At 42.8% G+C, this 16,083-nt stretch overlaps 1 protein-coding gene across 1 annotated transcript in view; it reads right to left on the bottom strand.

The window, feature by feature from the left end:
- Positions 1-16,083, bottom strand: part of VPS8 (VPS8 subunit of CORVET complex) — a 58,047-nt gene that overhangs the window by 30,389 nt on the left and 11,575 nt on the right. Inside the window, exons 12-28 of the mRNA XM_015870968.2 lie at positions 15,890-15,997; positions 15,210-15,290; positions 13,670-13,840; positions 13,182-13,256; positions 12,648-12,683; positions 10,911-11,001; positions 9,819-9,865; positions 9,134-9,223; positions 8,539-8,585; positions 7,810-8,032; positions 7,520-7,609; positions 6,109-6,160; positions 5,802-5,844; positions 4,730-4,802; positions 3,657-3,776; positions 2,959-3,030; positions 438-557 (exon numbers count right to left, since the gene is read on the bottom strand). Coding sequence (XP_015726454.1) covers positions 438-557; positions 2,959-3,030; positions 3,657-3,776; positions 4,730-4,802; positions 5,802-5,844; positions 6,109-6,160; positions 7,520-7,609; positions 7,810-8,032; positions 8,539-8,585; positions 9,134-9,223; positions 9,819-9,865; positions 10,911-11,001; positions 12,648-12,683; positions 13,182-13,256; positions 13,670-13,840; positions 15,210-15,290; positions 15,890-15,997 — 1,539 coding nt within the window. The remainder of the gene's footprint in view (positions 1-437; positions 558-2,958; positions 3,031-3,656; positions 3,777-4,729; positions 4,803-5,801; positions 5,845-6,108; positions 6,161-7,519; positions 7,610-7,809; positions 8,033-8,538; positions 8,586-9,133; positions 9,224-9,818; positions 9,866-10,910; positions 11,002-12,647; positions 12,684-13,181; positions 13,257-13,669; positions 13,841-15,209; positions 15,291-15,889; positions 15,998-16,083) is intronic.

Below are 16,083 nucleotides of genomic sequence, written 5' to 3'. Positions count from 1 at the left end.
AGTTGGCACTCTTTATCTCCTTATGCTGATAATCTTCCTAGGTAAAACTAGTGACAACAGAGTCACAAAACAGTCACTGGGACTTAAAACAAACAGATTAGTTCCTGCCCTTGCAGGGCTGTTTTCCCCCTCCTGACATGCTACTGACAACAGAAATCTGCCACTCCATGGAGAAGAGCAGAGGCACTGCTACACTAATTCCATCTCCTACAACCTGACCCTATTTCACATGCAGTTCCAGTAGCAGGCTGGAATACACACCTTACTGTGCTTCAGTGGTCTCTACCACTCTGCTTCTTTGATACTACAAAGTGCCAGCAGGATGCTCCCTGCTTTGTAGTGCCACAGAATTGCCTCAGTCTGCAGCACCAGGCACAGCTTCTGTGGGGCTGGATCCTCTTAAGAACTTTTTCTGCTCCTCAAAAAAGGTCACTTACCTGATCAAAAAGCGTTCTGTTCACAAACAGTGTGTTGTTGGGCTTGGCCAGCTGACGGGCAAGGAAAGTAAAGAGACAGCCAACCTGCGATGGGGTGAAGTCAGAATTCTCTACCATGACCTAAGAACAATCAAGGAGTAAAGAGAGAAACAGAAATGTGACCGACTCTTCAGTTGCCTATTGGAAACTAATTATAATCCTGCAACAAGAAAGCACTGCACAGCCATCCTATGCCTCCTCCTGCCTGAGATACCTATACAATCTCCTGCTGCTAGTCCAGACTAGAGCTCAACAAACAAGCTATCTTCCTTGACATCCAACTGTGCATGGCCTGTAGATACAGGCAGTGTCCTCTTTGTCCAGCACTGAAGAGAAGAATTCTTGCACGCCCCTAAATTTTGGTGTGTGAAGGTGCTCCAAACAGCATCAAGGAAACTCACCTCTATCTCCATTTCTGCAGTCTGTGTTAATCACTGGACACGTGACTGAGCTTCTGGGCAGAGAAGTGTCACACAAAGAAAAACAACCAAACAAATAATTATAGGAGAAAAAAATGCATTTGACTTTAAGCCTCAGGCATCTACCACTTCAGTTGTGGTATGCAGAACTGATCAAATGACTCAATGATAAGTGTGGGCTTGGAGAAAACTTTCTTTTCTCACATTGGATTGTTAGTCAGTCAATGCTTTGAGAAACCTGTGGCTGTGCTGACTCAGCTTGCAAATACAGAAAGCCTGGCTATCAAAAAGCTGCCACAAAAAGGGTCTGAAATCAGCAGAGTGCTCATCACCTGACTGGCATATGGAAAAGGATGGCACTTGGTGCCTCATGCCTGCAAAAGGAAAAACCCCTAAAACACCAAGGGACCGTGAAATGCCTCTGTTTGGAGAATCCCCCTTCTAAGAGCAGGGCATTTAGCTGGAAGGAAATCCATCACCTGAGCCACTGTCACTAACACCCACAAGGTGCTCTAACAAAAGCCTACAGACAGCGTTTCACACTTCATAACCTCATCCAGTGTACGCCTGGGAGATGCAGCTGCTTTCTCCAAGTGACTCAGAGTTCCAGATCCCATGAGATGCTAATGGTTACCTGACACAAATGGAGGCAGACAGTTTAGACATGTTAAGGAATTGAGTCCAGCTCTGTTTGAAACGTTGCCACTTCATTTTAATTTTCTGTTTACAAAGCCTACTTCATATAGGAGCCTGGTAAGAATGACATTAGCTTATGGCATTAAAGATATGGTTGACTAGATAAAAAATGGGATTATTCTATTTCTTTTGGATTTGTTTTTCACAAGCTGGGTCCTCATCAGTCCTTGGGAAGATGAAGCTACCAGAGCTCTGATACAGAAACAGATATCTCTTACATTAAAAGACCTAAGATTTTTCAAGGCTTTGTTCAGAAGGGGAGCAGATTCCAGACAAAGGGAGGCAGAGTTCTTGTAACACCATGGCGTTTGTCTACAGGTGCATCTCATCCGGCAGCACTTCTCAGCAGCTGCCTTCATTTGCCTCCCAGGAAGCTGTGCTGGGCTCTTTTGCAGGAGGACAGAACCCATTTGTGATGTGCTCAGCAGCACAGAGCACTTACAATTTCTCACAGCCTGCATCGTGCTGCAGGAACACATCCCACAGTAAGTCCAGAACACAGCTGCAGTGTGCCACCTCCTGCTGACAGCAGCTACCAACACACGGGCTAACGCAGCACAGAACTAACATCTCAAAAGCAGCATCCAACTCAGCAGGGCTCACTGCAGGTCCCCCACAGAAGCATTTCTCAGGTCACCCAACGCAGCTCTGTCACTCGATTCACTCACTGCTGCCCTTGCTTCCATCTATCAATGATGACAGTGACAGGGAAACACTGCTTATGATATGTTTATACATAAACAGCTTCCAAGTGGAGTTACTCATTATTAATGCTGACAGCTATGAAGGGGAAACCAAATGGCATTTGGCAGCAATAGCTTTTAATGAGAACATTGTTAAGGAACACAGTCTGCAGATGACAAGTGATTTCTACACTACCAGCCTGATAACTCTGACATTCCCCTTCTCTCCCATCTCCTAAAGATAGGCCTGTCATTCTGAGCATGTTACATCCCAAACACAGCACGCGCAGACATGGGAGCAGGGTTTCATCAGAAGAGCAGTGGCATCCTGCCAAGCACAAGGTTCCTGGGACAGCTCTTCTGCTCTGATAGAAGGAGGGAGCGGAATCAAATGAGAAGCAGAAATAAATTAACTGAACAGTGCAGAAAGAAGGATCCTAACAACAAAACACAACCCAGGCATAACCACAGATAGGATGGAGCCCACTCTGTCTCTTTTAATGTCATATAGCTTCACTCTGAAACACACAACCAACAAGCCTTGGCCACGGCGAATCCAAGCCCACTTCCTTAGTGGTGTCACCCAGTGTGGGACTGAAAAGCCCTCATCTATGTTACAGGCTTTACTGCAGTTATATATAATCAGTCAGATGTAAGCACAGGTTAATTTTTAGGCACACTCACTTTCAGAAGGATGTCCACAATGCGCTGTTGATATTCCACAGCCTGCTTGTCATTCTTAAAGTCTTCAAAAGTCTGCATGAGGTGAAAAACACCGACACCATCTTAGGAACGCTGCCAGCCCCAGAAATGTAAGCCATCATGAAGCAGCAGCCACATTGCAAAGCCGACAATGCTTTTAATGTCTTATAAAAGCACTTATATCATGTGCATATTACCTAGCAGCAGGTTCCAAGACACAGCTTGCTTTTCTGTAACTGCTACAACAGTTCTTACACACCTAATCAAACTAACAGGCCCAGATAGAGAAAGGAGATTCAAGAAACTTAGGACAGAAAGCCAAACCTTTGAAAATGGAGAAAGATGTCAGTGCTACAAAGGAATTTACAACTACTTTACTCCTGTTTATGGCCTATTTACTCATTTAGATGGTCTCTGCTTCCAGAGTGCTCACTATAGAGTGCATCACATGATCATTATGACTGTTATGAATCTATGATGACTATTACAATTATTATGAACTCCTCTGTTACCTTACAGAGCACACATCAAAACTGTTTCTGTATCAAGCCAGTAACTCCTGGTTTAGCTAAAACACAAGCTTCTATTTAACAGAACCTTACGGATCATGCAACCACAACACAGATAATGAAAGAACAAGTGCTGCACTGTTCTCCTGGAAGAAATCAGTGGTCTCTTACCAAAGCAAGAACATTAAGGAATTCCCGAGTGTCAAAGTGCAGCAAGGTACGAATGTGAGGGTAGACCTCCTCATCCACAGATCCCTCTGTTGAATGCAACCGGATGAGAAACTCAAAGATCTGCAATGAATATTCAAACACAGCAGGTTTCCTATGGATTTCAGGTAAGTGACATTGCAAACACATTGGAAAGCATCACCACTTAAGCTTTAAAATACATTAGGAGTCCACTGTTGTGCTCAAGTGCTGGGATTAAGAGCTGAGACAGAAGATGTTACTTAAGTCAGACCCTTAGGAACATTATCGGAGATCACAATAAGGAGACACTGATGGCTCCTCCACAGTGCTACTGCTGCTGGTTATGCTTCTGCTTCTCAGACCTCGAGCTACAGTCATTGCTGTGCCAGGTCTAGAGAGCATGCATGATAAGGTGATGGGAGAAGGCAACAGCCCAGTGCTTGATTGACAAAAGGAAGCAGCCTGGCTGGCATACTGTGAGAAATGGGTTTGCAACAACCCAGAGCTGCCACATATACAGCTACAAGCCCTAATGTAGCAACAAAAGCATCTACCTGTTCCACTGTGCTGAAAAAAGGAAGTGCCAAAAAGCAAGCACTACCTCTTCTTAAAGCCCTGAAACTACACTGAGATACTATGTGCCAAAAAGAAAACTATTTTAGTAGCAAAATTAACCAGGAATTAAGGAAAGATATTCTTATGAGCACAAAATGGTGATCAAAGACATCTTGGGGATGTCTCCAAAGGACTTAAGCTTTGCCCTGGGCCAAGATTCAGACACAGCTTAAAGAAAAAGAAATAGCTGGCTTGAAGGTTCTGATGGAAATAAGGAAAGAGGATTTACTTGGCAGTCACCATGCCAACTTTCACAGCATGCAACCTGCACATCTTGTCATACTTTTGGTACAAATTAACTGTGATTCCAGCTAGCTACTCTCTGTGACGAACCCATTATCAAACATCAGATTAATAATTGCTTTCAATCAGAAACTCATGAAATAAGACACATGCTTTCTCTTCTAAACTCTCACGTGATGGAGTGTCAGGTCACTCACCTGATTTTTAACCAGAGGTACCAGATCTTCAGGAATATCACCCAATGGATACGCACGGCCTGCCAAGCAGCAGCTATAGGTAATGAAGGGAAAGGTTTGTGTAGGTTTTTTGGTTGTTTGTTTTTAAATTAACTCTTAACATTAAACAGATTGAAGAAAACACTTTATTTTCTGATGCAGTTTTCAGAATGTTCTTAAATGCATTTTGTGTATCATGGGAGCAAGTGTTGCAGACAGGATTGTTGCTGATACACAATAAGTCAATTGGCTGCATGAATTTGTATCCAAAGTCTGCCATTCCACAGCAGGAGCACAACAGTGATATCTCTGGATTTCCCACCAAAGAAAGCCATCTCTCTTGCATTTTTTGATGCAGCAATAATACAGAATCAAAAGTTCATGATCTTGGATAGATTCCAGAAAGGGGAACTCACTTGTTAATCACTACCGGGTCATCTCAGAATGACCTCCAGCAAATCACAAGCAATACAGTAAGCACAGCTATCCCAAAGGGATCAAAAACAGCTTCTCAGGCTTCTGACTCCTTGCTAATGAATGCTGTCACACACAGATGAAGGAGAAACCAAATTCTAAAGACAAAGCCATGGCCTTGTCTTACCAGATCCAAGTATTCAACTTCTCCCCATCTATCCCCTCATATGATAGGACCCAAATGGGTGGCATGGAGCTACATCAGGGCAAAGTAAGGCTGGGGGATAGGAAAAGGTTCTGCACTTGATGGTGATGGATGTGGCACAGGCTCCCCAGGGCAGTACTGAGCTGATGGAGTTCAAGTGTTTGGATAGCACCCTTATACACAGGGCTTGGATTCTGGCTCCTGCCTGGTGTTGGACTTAGTGACCCTTGTGGGTCCCAACCGACTTGGGATATTCCATGGTTCTGTGATGTGCCACAAGCCATAGCAACTAAATCAACCATAGCAAGTAGTCATTGGTATTTTACAAAATCCCTCAAATTCTGAAACACAACACAGCATAAAATTTTGCAACTATAATGACTTAAAATCTGGTGCCACTAGGCAACAGCACACATTCTTTCTAAATGGGCTTACCTTATATACACGAGCAGCTTGTTGCCCATTACCACCTGCTCATCTACAAAACAAAAATCACTTGTCACCTTTTCTTCAGAAGATACAGAGATGCAACTGTTTTTTCCCCAGCTATTAACAAAATATCTCATTTGACATGCACACAATTGTACACGCTGTAAGTAAAGCAGCTTTACAGACACTAAGCAGTACTAGAGCACTTTTCTCTTCTCAAAGACCCTAATAGGGAGCGTATGCAAGTGACCAGTGATGTCTGACACATCCAACCCCAGATCTAGAAACTCTTTCAGAGGCAATAATACTGTACCTGTGAGAGACTTCCCAGCATTCAGTGGAGGAGCAATGACTTTGAACAGCTTCTGTTCAAAAGACAAGAACAAGAGCAGTGTTCAGGCAGCTGGAAAGGCTCGGAGCAAAGATTCCACTTCATTTCAAAGCAGAGATCACTGGAACACCTTCCCCAGAGAAGCTGTTTTCTCACCATGTCTTCTAATTAACAAGAACAGAGGACACCAAGACATGGCAGAAGATGTCTTTCCCAACTGATGTTATGGCAAAAACACCCTTAAGCCAATCAGATCTAACCTTAAACAAAAGGCCACACTTCAATAAAACACAACTTCAGTGGTCTCAGAAGTAATATTCAAATCATACCAGACCAGGATATTTAGTGTTCCTCAGCTGTCTGCCACCAGAGATTATACAAACCTCCAGGCTACTCATCAGAGCCTCCAGTTTGGGAACACTGAGTGAGGCTTAATCTGAATTCTTGGCTCTTGAAATGAAGTTATTTGTAATTATACAGCTAGTGCTAAAGTTTCCACAAAGTCTTTTTAAAACCACGACTATCTAAAGAGCTTTCTTCCTGGGAAATGAAAATAGGACAACTCCTATAAATTGAGCAGTTTGAGGTTTTCAAACACAGGTGCATCAAACTCTTGATTTTAGCACTATTAAGGAAACTGCAGCAGTGCTTCCACAGTGAAATATCTTGACATTTTATCTGTGGGCTTCCAGAGCAATTGGTACATCAGACACATCTTCATGATGAGCAGCACCAACAGAGCTTTCTGTTACAGCACTATACTGAGCCCTGTGTTTACTTACCCAAGAGCTAAGAACAAACCCTGCTTCAAAAACACAATTTTTTCTGAGCTTTGTTCATAAAGAACTTCACTCTTCATTTCCACTGCTCTTAACTATGCATTAACATACACTACTGTATCAGCAGAGGATGAAAGAGAAAAGCAGGAGATGATCACAGAACCCCTCACACCTGCACTGCCGTTATTCCCATCGAGCAGGAAGTTGATGGTTTTTGAGCACATCATGCCACATAGGCCAGGCTCAAAACTGGCAACAGAGCTGCTTACAGATAGCTCTGCAATGCAACCTCCTTAATTCATCATGGTATTCACTTCTGACTTTTTTTCCCCTAAATCAACACAAATTTCTCACTCTATGTTTGCAGAGCATTGCCACCTCAGATACACTGTCAAAGAAAAATGTGTGCACCAAAGCAGTGTAACTACAAATCACTTTTTAAATGCATTTAGTCAAATAACTGCATATATCATGTATGATTTCTCCGTCAGAATGAAAAAGAACAGAACCTATATATTGCATGAGAAGATTATGTATTAATCTAAAATGCCATTTCTCACACAGATTGCAAGCTCAGCAAACAAACAAATGGCTGCAATGAGCATCTCTCCTACCTCCATAGGACTGATGAAGTCATTCATCCCACTGTTGTAGACATAGATCATGGCATCATAGAGATGGTTTTCCCAGCACAGAAGGACCACCTGCAAAGACACAGAGCAGAGCCCTCTTACAAACTAGTGGCCAAATGGCATCATTGGTTTGGACTACATAATTTTTGTCCATTGAAAGGCGACTCCCTGCCTTCCACAAGCTACACTGTACTGAAGTCTGCATCAGTGGCAAGGGGATGCTGTCATTTATTCAGAGGATCACAGTGCAGTGTTCAGAATGGAAGACCCACCTGCTGTATGTCCAGGCTGGTGATATCCATATGCACAATGCAGGCTTCCATATTTTCCAGCCTGTTCTTGTCTTGGAAGTGAAGGAGCAAGTCTTTCATCACTTGAGCTGTGATTCCCACCAGCTTATCACCTAAGATATAGGGCTCCAAGCACTCCAGGAAGATTCCCTTGGCTACAGAATTCTCACTCATCTTATCATAGATCTGGTTAAACAACAGATCCCTACAAAATAAAAGATACGTTTAGTTATCCAATAAGATTAATATTCCTACTTATCTACTATCTGAGAACTCCAAATTAAATGCTATTTCTTCAGCACAGCAGCTAGATGCCCCATTCACCTCCCATACAGATGTGAGTCAGAGGCAGCTACACAGAGCAAATTAATCCATGTGTGTTGCAACAGAAAAAGCAGCTGTTGGAGGAGAAATGACGACAACACCAAAATTTAACAATCTCCAACAGAGGGTGAAAATTCTGTTAAGAGTGGGGGAAAATATGAACCACATTTTTCTTCCTCAGCACATCAGTGAAAACTTAAGAGGAGCTTTTGGGTACTGAATGCACTAACCTCAGCATCAGTCTTTAAAGCTGCCTCTAAACTGTGATGTTCTATATCATGTCATTAAATGACTCCTCTGGACAATGTGACACTATGGTAGACAGCACTCAGAGCTGCATGGGGTGATGGTCTGCTATGGGACACAGACTTATAAACTCAGACTTACGTGCGCTGGAGCAGGAGGCAGTAATCAACTATGACAGGCACCACATCCTGGGGAAGGAACAAGAAAAGCTGTGGTGACTGGCAAAGGTCCTGCTGAACAGTGCATCCTGCACAGCACAAAATGAAACCTGGACAATACAGTGGCACAGTCACAGCTTTTCCACCAGTCAGAGTTTGCTGGCAAACACAGTCGCACATGGACCTGCCACTTTCCCACCGATCACACAAGAATTCCCCAACAGATCATGGCTGTTACACAGGACATAGGTAGACAGGACAAGGTGGAATGGTTTTAAATGGAGACGGGAGGTTTAGGTTGGATCTTAGCAGGAAGTTTTTCACCCAGAGGGTGGTGACGCACTGGAGCAGGTTGCCCAAGGAGGCTGTGGATGCCCCATCCCTGCAGGCATTCAAGGCCAGGCTGGATGTGGCTCTGGGCAGCCTGGGCTGCTGGTTGGTGACCCTGCACACAGCAGAGGGTTGGAACTGGATGAGCACTGTGGGCCTTTGCAACCCAGGCTATTCTGTGATTCTATGATGATTCTGATTAAGGATTTCCAAAGATCTATCCAAGAGAGTCCTCTGCAGCAACATACCTGAAAGTGTTGCTCCATAACCTGGATTTTTCCTTGGTCAGGGCATTTCTTCAAAGTCCGATCAGCATAATGGAGAAGGATCTCAACCATCTGGATTACAAGAAACAAGAAAATTCATTCCCATCCTACACTAGAGGCTGGCTTGGTAGCACATTTAATAGCCTGATTAGGGGGTTGGCTGCATGGCAGATGAATAATTACTGCAATGATTACATATTTTAAACACCCTTTCCAGAAACACAATCTTGTGACACTGAAACCATAATCAGTTTAATATTTATTCCATGTACATATGATCAACATTTCTAACCAGGGAGTCAGAAAGTTACATGCTGATGAATTGCCAACAACCAGACAGCAGGAAACACTGCAATTACCTCCAAAAAAGGGGGTTCTGTCCCCAGTAAAGGGAACAGAGACTGAATTTTGAGATCTCAAAGCTGAGGTGAGGTGGTGTCACAATTTCCTTTCCTAATGTTGCAGATTTTATCCCCACCTTTACCCAAAAGGTATTGCCACACCTCTTCTAAAATTCTGCTTGCAGTCATAGCAAGTCAGGCATGTATACACTGTCAAGAGTTAAGTGGAATAACTTCCAGTGAAGAGATGCTGCTCTTTCCAGGAACACAATTAACATCACATAAGTGCACATGAAAATCTAGTTAGGAAGAGATCAGTGACTCACTCTGTCTGCAATGACTGCTTTCCTCTTGTTTGTGTCCCCAGACAAGCCTGGAAAGAATGAAGGGGTTAGGAAAAAAAGAAAGCACTGAAGTGCACCATAAATACCACGGCTTGAGATACAGAAGTCAGAATATCTAGATGCAGAGTATTATCTGTTTTCTGCCCACCACTTTTCTTAGGATCTCATTCTTTTAATTTAAAGATTGCTCCAGCATAGGAATGACAAGACCAGATCTGAGTGCTGTCTGACAGAAGAAAACTAGTTTAACATTTAGAGAATAATTAACAGTAAACTGACACTGAGTGCATAGCAGGCCAATGGCTGGAGGTTGCACTGATGTGAAGGAGCACACTGTAAGGACAAACAAATCTTAAATGCCAACTTAGAAGACAATAATAATTTTCCAGAATTCAAAATAATTTGCTTAATTACATTTTGCCATGCATTCAAAGAAGATACATCTTCATATGCTAGCAATTTCACAGCAGGAGGATCTTATCTTTAAGAATCCTCTGTCAAAACTACTGTAAGTTACTTGCTGACAATTCAGTTTGCCCAATCCCAGCTTTTGACACAATGAACTTGTTTCTCACAATGAGACAGGTGCTCACAAAGCATTGGCCTTTATAGGAAACACAGCACCGAGACCCAACAGTACTTTCGGTCTGTTGTGCAGACAGAGGAGGTCTCAATAAAGAGTACCTGCATAACAGAGCTGAGAGAGCATCACCCTAAAGATCACCCACAGGTCACACATGAGCATCAGAAATGTTTTGCTGACTGATTATTCAACACCTGGATCCATTTCCTTCACACAAAGGTAACAACAGATAGGAGTCACAGCACAGATTATGTCTGATTTTCAGTTGAACAAAGGTGTCTCCTAAAGCTCTCTGACTCTAAGGAAGCCAAACTGACCCATATTAATGGCGTAGTTTCTGTCAAACCCAAAGCAATGTATCCTCATTTCTCTCCTTCAATTACCATCCAACACTTTATTCTGGAACAGCAATGCCAGCACCAGTACATGCATAGATTTGAAACTTTCCCTGGTGGCTTCAGTCAGAAATATTCAAACAAACAAAAACTTACCTACTACAGCCTTTGCTTTCCCTTCATAAAAGGACCAAGCGAGAGCCAGGGCATCGGTGAGACGCTCCTGTTTCAGAAGGTGATCAATTCTCTAGAATAAAAAGTAATAATAGAACTTAGTGTTATAAAAAAAAAAAACAAAACATTGTCTCTCCTTCTTAAAAACTAGTAGCAGGTCATGATTGCTGACAGCACGGGGCTAGGAAACATCTGAAGCTGACTACATGCTGCAGTAAAGGGCAGCATCTCAAATAACATTATCTCAGATGTACATTTTCTGCTGCACAGCTGAAAAGGGCAAAGAAATCCACATCAAGAAGTAACTCTCACCTTCACACCCCAATACCTCACTTACTCCACAACAACTCTCAAGTAAATCCCCTACAACAAAGAGGCCTCCAGTACTATAGAAACCACATGGTAATTTAGAATGAGTCTGACTCAGAGCATGTATGTTGGGATTGATTTTGGAACTCTAAGAAAGCTCGTACATGAAATCAGGGCTGAAAGCAAGACTTCTCATTGGCAGAGGTGGTAGTGAATGGCTGGAGGGAAGACTAGAATAGTGATCTTGATAACCAAAGGCAGCAACTGTACCATAACAGAGATAAACCATTCATACTTCATAGGCCCCTTTCACATAATGAGTTGGTAAACTAACTTGGCACAAGTAGAATTTACTAATGAAGTTTGCTAATGACCAACATTTAAGGTGGATAGCAGACCACAAATACAAAAAGCAATAAGATAATCCCTGAAGCCAGGTGAGAGAAGTACAATGCAATCCAATGGCACAAGCAGTCTACAGCAGAAGTCAGAGTCTGGCTGTCAGGTACTGATGAATCTCAGAAGCACTACAAGCCACTGATATTATACAGCCAAAACAACCCTGCAAATGCAAGCCAAGGAGGCACAAGGCCTAACCTATCTGTGAGACTGAGAAGAACAGAAGCCATTGTGCATGGGACTGTGAGATCCTACCCAGAGTCATGTGGGACAAGAAACTAAGGGCAGAGGATGTGCACAGAACAGTGATGATGAAAAAGAAAGGAATAGGAGGGTGACGAAAGACGTGCTTAACCTTGCAAAACAAAGTCTAATGGACAATGTGCACACTCTGAATAGCCATACTGTGAAGTGATGAACCAGAACAGGAAAAAATTGCTCTTTTTACCTCAATTGAAAAAAACAGCAAAGTAACATGAGATATAAACAACTGACTAAGAGCTTTAATCTGAAAATTAATAGGGTTTCAGCTGCCAGAGAAATGATAATCCAAAACAGCTTCTAGCAACAGAAACAAGGGTCCAAAAATCCAGTGAATTTCCTAGGCAGACTTTGATAAGTTTGATGATGTAGATCCTGCAGTAGCTGAAGACAAAATACAGGGGACCAGATTTCCTTCCATTCCTGTATCCTATTTGGCTGATAGGAGGTTTACAGAACGGCAACTCTGCCCAGCTAACAGCAGCTGAAGCCTCACAAGGCACTGTATGCCTCAATTGGGAAAACAAGGATTCTATTCAGCCTGCAAGCTCATGCAAAGTAGCAGCCCCATAGCATCCCACTGTGGAAAGCAGAATACCTACAGTGCTGGCTTTGTGTAGCAATTAGGGCTCCTGAACACAGTGCTCAGAACAAGCTTCATAAATGCTATAGCTCTATAGTTCACTCCCTCCTAGGCTATATTTAAGCAATTCAAACCTACCAAGTTGTACAGTTTTCCTTTCAACTTACCTCTCTCCAGCTCCTCAATGTCATGACATGAACTGACTAGAAAAGGAAAAAAGGAAAACAAAAACCAAACATGTTATTTATTTACTTACAGTTGTTCATGCATCCCACAAACCCCACAGAGAAGGCTGGTATAGACAGAGAAGTAAAGCAACTCTCAGATTTCCATATAGCATTCTGTAACACACCTCTCTCTGCTTTTCCATAGATTGCTTGCACTGCAGGGCAGGAAAAACAACCAGGATAATCCTTCTATCAACTCCATCCAATGGAGTCTAACTTTCCCTACCCTCTTATTTTCTTCTATTTACTCATTAATGTGTCTAGGAAATAGAAATTGAAGTTCAGGACAGAGAAAGCCACACTGACTCTACTTTGAAATGGCATAAACCAAGATGCTGCAAAAATATCACATCATTATTTATCTCATAGCTTGGCTAAGATCAAATTGTTGCACATTCTTTAAGCCAACGATGGAAGTATAAAAATAACAGAAGTCAACATTACTTATTCCCATTAGAAACTCCCCACACTTACCTTAGTTCCCAGGTAAAAGATCTGGCCACCACAGCTGCTGATGGACTGATAACAAGCTTTCTCTCCAACCAATGCCTGCAGGGAGAAAAATGCCATGCAAGTCAGACTGCCTTTTGTTTTTGTAAACTGTTCCAAGAAACACCCATATACTTGAACATTGTAATTAAAATAACATAATGAGGACTGGGAGAGAACAACATAGATTACTGGGCAATAATAAGTGAGCAAGCTGTTATATCATGGCCTTCTGCTGTGAATGCAGCTTAAAGCACTGCGGAGGACTGTTAACAAGAAAAATTTACTTGGGTCCATCATTTTTTAAAGCCACATCTCGGGCTTTAATGGCAGTCGCTGTTAGCTGGCTAAATCAACACCACATGTGGTTTTTTAGATGTTTCACAAAGCCCTCTTTCCAGATCTCCACTTTCTCTCACTTAGGGCATATCTGAAACAGAGTCAGCAAACACAAGTAGGTCATCAGCACCCACCAGCGCCTCACTAACGTTGCCTCCCGTAGCCAGGGACTTGAAGTGGCTGCTGTTGTAGACCAGCTGAACTTCTGGAATCTCTATGGTCTCCAGCTCCTCCTGTGTCTGACGATCTATGACATGCAGCTTCTCCACGCTGTCCAGAAGCACTGCTGTACGGGAGTTTATCCACTGAAAAAGGCAACAAACTGCAGATTTCAGCAACACACACATTGTTAGAGTAACTAAACCAGTTCTGGGCATAGCCCCAAGTATCTACACCAGAATGACTAGAATCATTAGCAACTTCAGCAATATACACGATTACTACAAAACAGCAACCATGCATAACTCCAAAGGTAACAATGGGGAGTTTCCCTCCAGAGCATATCAGCTTTTATACTGAGAAAAACTACAGTGACATCTCTTCAAAGAAATCACCTAGAGACAAATGGCAACCCAACAGAGCTCTGCTCCTTCACTATTTATGCTCTAGCACGCTTTCCATCCAAAAGCCTCAAAAATAGGACTACTACAACACCCGTTCTCAGATGCCTTGGGAGTTAAATACAGCATCAAGAGGCATTAAAAAAAGATGCAGTACATCCAAGTTTAAGTCAAAGCCTATCGCCCATATTCTTAAACTTCTACTTTCAGGACCAAAGCCCTGCAAAAAGCCCTCCCATTTTTTTAAGCACTTGAGAACATTTGTCCATAGAATGGCCTGGATTGAAAAGGCCCACAGTGCTCATCCAGTTCCAATCCTCTGCTATGTGCAGGGTCACCAACCAGCAGCCCAGGCTGCCCAGAGCCACAGCCAGCTTGGCCTTCAGTGCCTCCAGGGATGGGGAATCCACAGACTCCTGTTCCAGTGTGTTACACAGAGGGCAGTGACAAGTTTCTTATCAATTCAAGGCCAATCTGGTCTCAAACACTTCCACGCTTCCAGGGCTGGGGCGCCTACAGCTTCCCTGGACAACCAGCTCCAGTGCCTCACCATTCACACAATGAAAAAAAACTCCTTCCTCATTTCAAAGCTAAATCTCATTAATTTCTAGAAAATTCTAGCTGATTTGGAGGCCTGTCTTGGTATTCTGGCCTTTCATGCCTTATTCTCTCTATTCTGTAAATTGTGTTTTGGAGCTGGGATTTTTGATGTTGAAATCAAACAATTATGGACCGTTAGGAAGCATCCATTTATAAAAGCACTAGGATTCTACTGAGCTAATAACAGAGAAGTTTGCATTCTTAAGCAAGGAATAAAAATACTGCTTGCCAAATTCTCTTTGGCTCTTAAATATTTCCTTAACAAGGCTGCCCTCTTCCCCAGAAAAGGAAGTATTTTGTCTACATTAAACTACTCTTTTGTTTGTTCGCTTTCTACCCCTTAATTGCTACTTGCTGTTTCATTTGGGCTAGTTTTCTAACGAATCCCAAGCTTAAAGACATTCTTCATTACTGAACTCCAGATAAGTACAGTCCATACATGTGGTACATACAACTAAGGGATCCTGAGTTCAATTACAACAAAATTGGTGTAAAAAATAGTATTGAAACTTACAGTGAAGTTGATGAGGTCATAGTGAAGATGGAGCTGCTTTTGCTTAGTGACATGTATTGCACCAGTATCATCCCTCTTTACCTGAAAGAGAATTCAGACAAGACTTAGAAACACATCCTTCAGCTCAGCCTCTCAGTTCCCAAATGCATCACACCAGCTCCAGGAGTGCAGGCTGAGCACGCAGTAACAGCACACACTGTTCTGAATCAGAGTGCTGTGTCCCACTTCTGAATCTTTCATGTATGTAAGGAAACAGGAGAGGTCTGAGGACTGGCTCTTGGAAGGAAGCAGAAGAACGCATGCCCTCTGCTGGATTAAATGCCAATTGCTCGTTTGTGCTGCAGAAGTTGCATGCTATAACAGCTCCTTAAACATCCCAGCACTCCAAAGCCAAACTACTCCATTTCCTGAAGCCTGAGCACTGTTTGCATGCTGAATTCTGACATGAAACCTTCAAAAGTAAAAAGAAATCTGCACATACAATTGCTGCTGGAAGGAAGCAGCTCAAGGAAGGACACCACTGCTTGCTGAAGTGCAATTAACAGCTTGCCTTCCCAAGCCTGTTGTAGGCCGCAGACATCCTTAGCATGCACTTAACACTAGAATTCCAAGAGCCAGAGGTTCAGTCAACTGAAAAAGAAGTGATTAACTGAAACACAGTACAAAACACTCAAACTTACCAGAAGAAAATGAACAACATCGCCTCTACAAAACGCAAGCATGGGGTTCACCGAGTTCTGCACAGCCACAAAGTGCCATGCCAGAAGGGGGACACTCGAAGGGTCCATCTGAGAGACAAAAAGCACAGACTGTATGCAAGGCAGCCCCTTGGCAGCAGGATATGTGATGTTTATCAGCTGCTGCTCGCTGACTT

Source organism: Coturnix japonica, chromosome 9, assembly GCF_001577835.2.
Source record: "Coturnix japonica isolate 7356 chromosome 9, Coturnix japonica 2.1, whole genome shotgun sequence".
Taxonomy (NCBI): Eukaryota; Metazoa; Chordata; class Aves; order Galliformes; family Phasianidae; genus Coturnix; species Coturnix japonica.
This window is presented reverse-complemented; position numbering and strand designations above follow the sequence as displayed.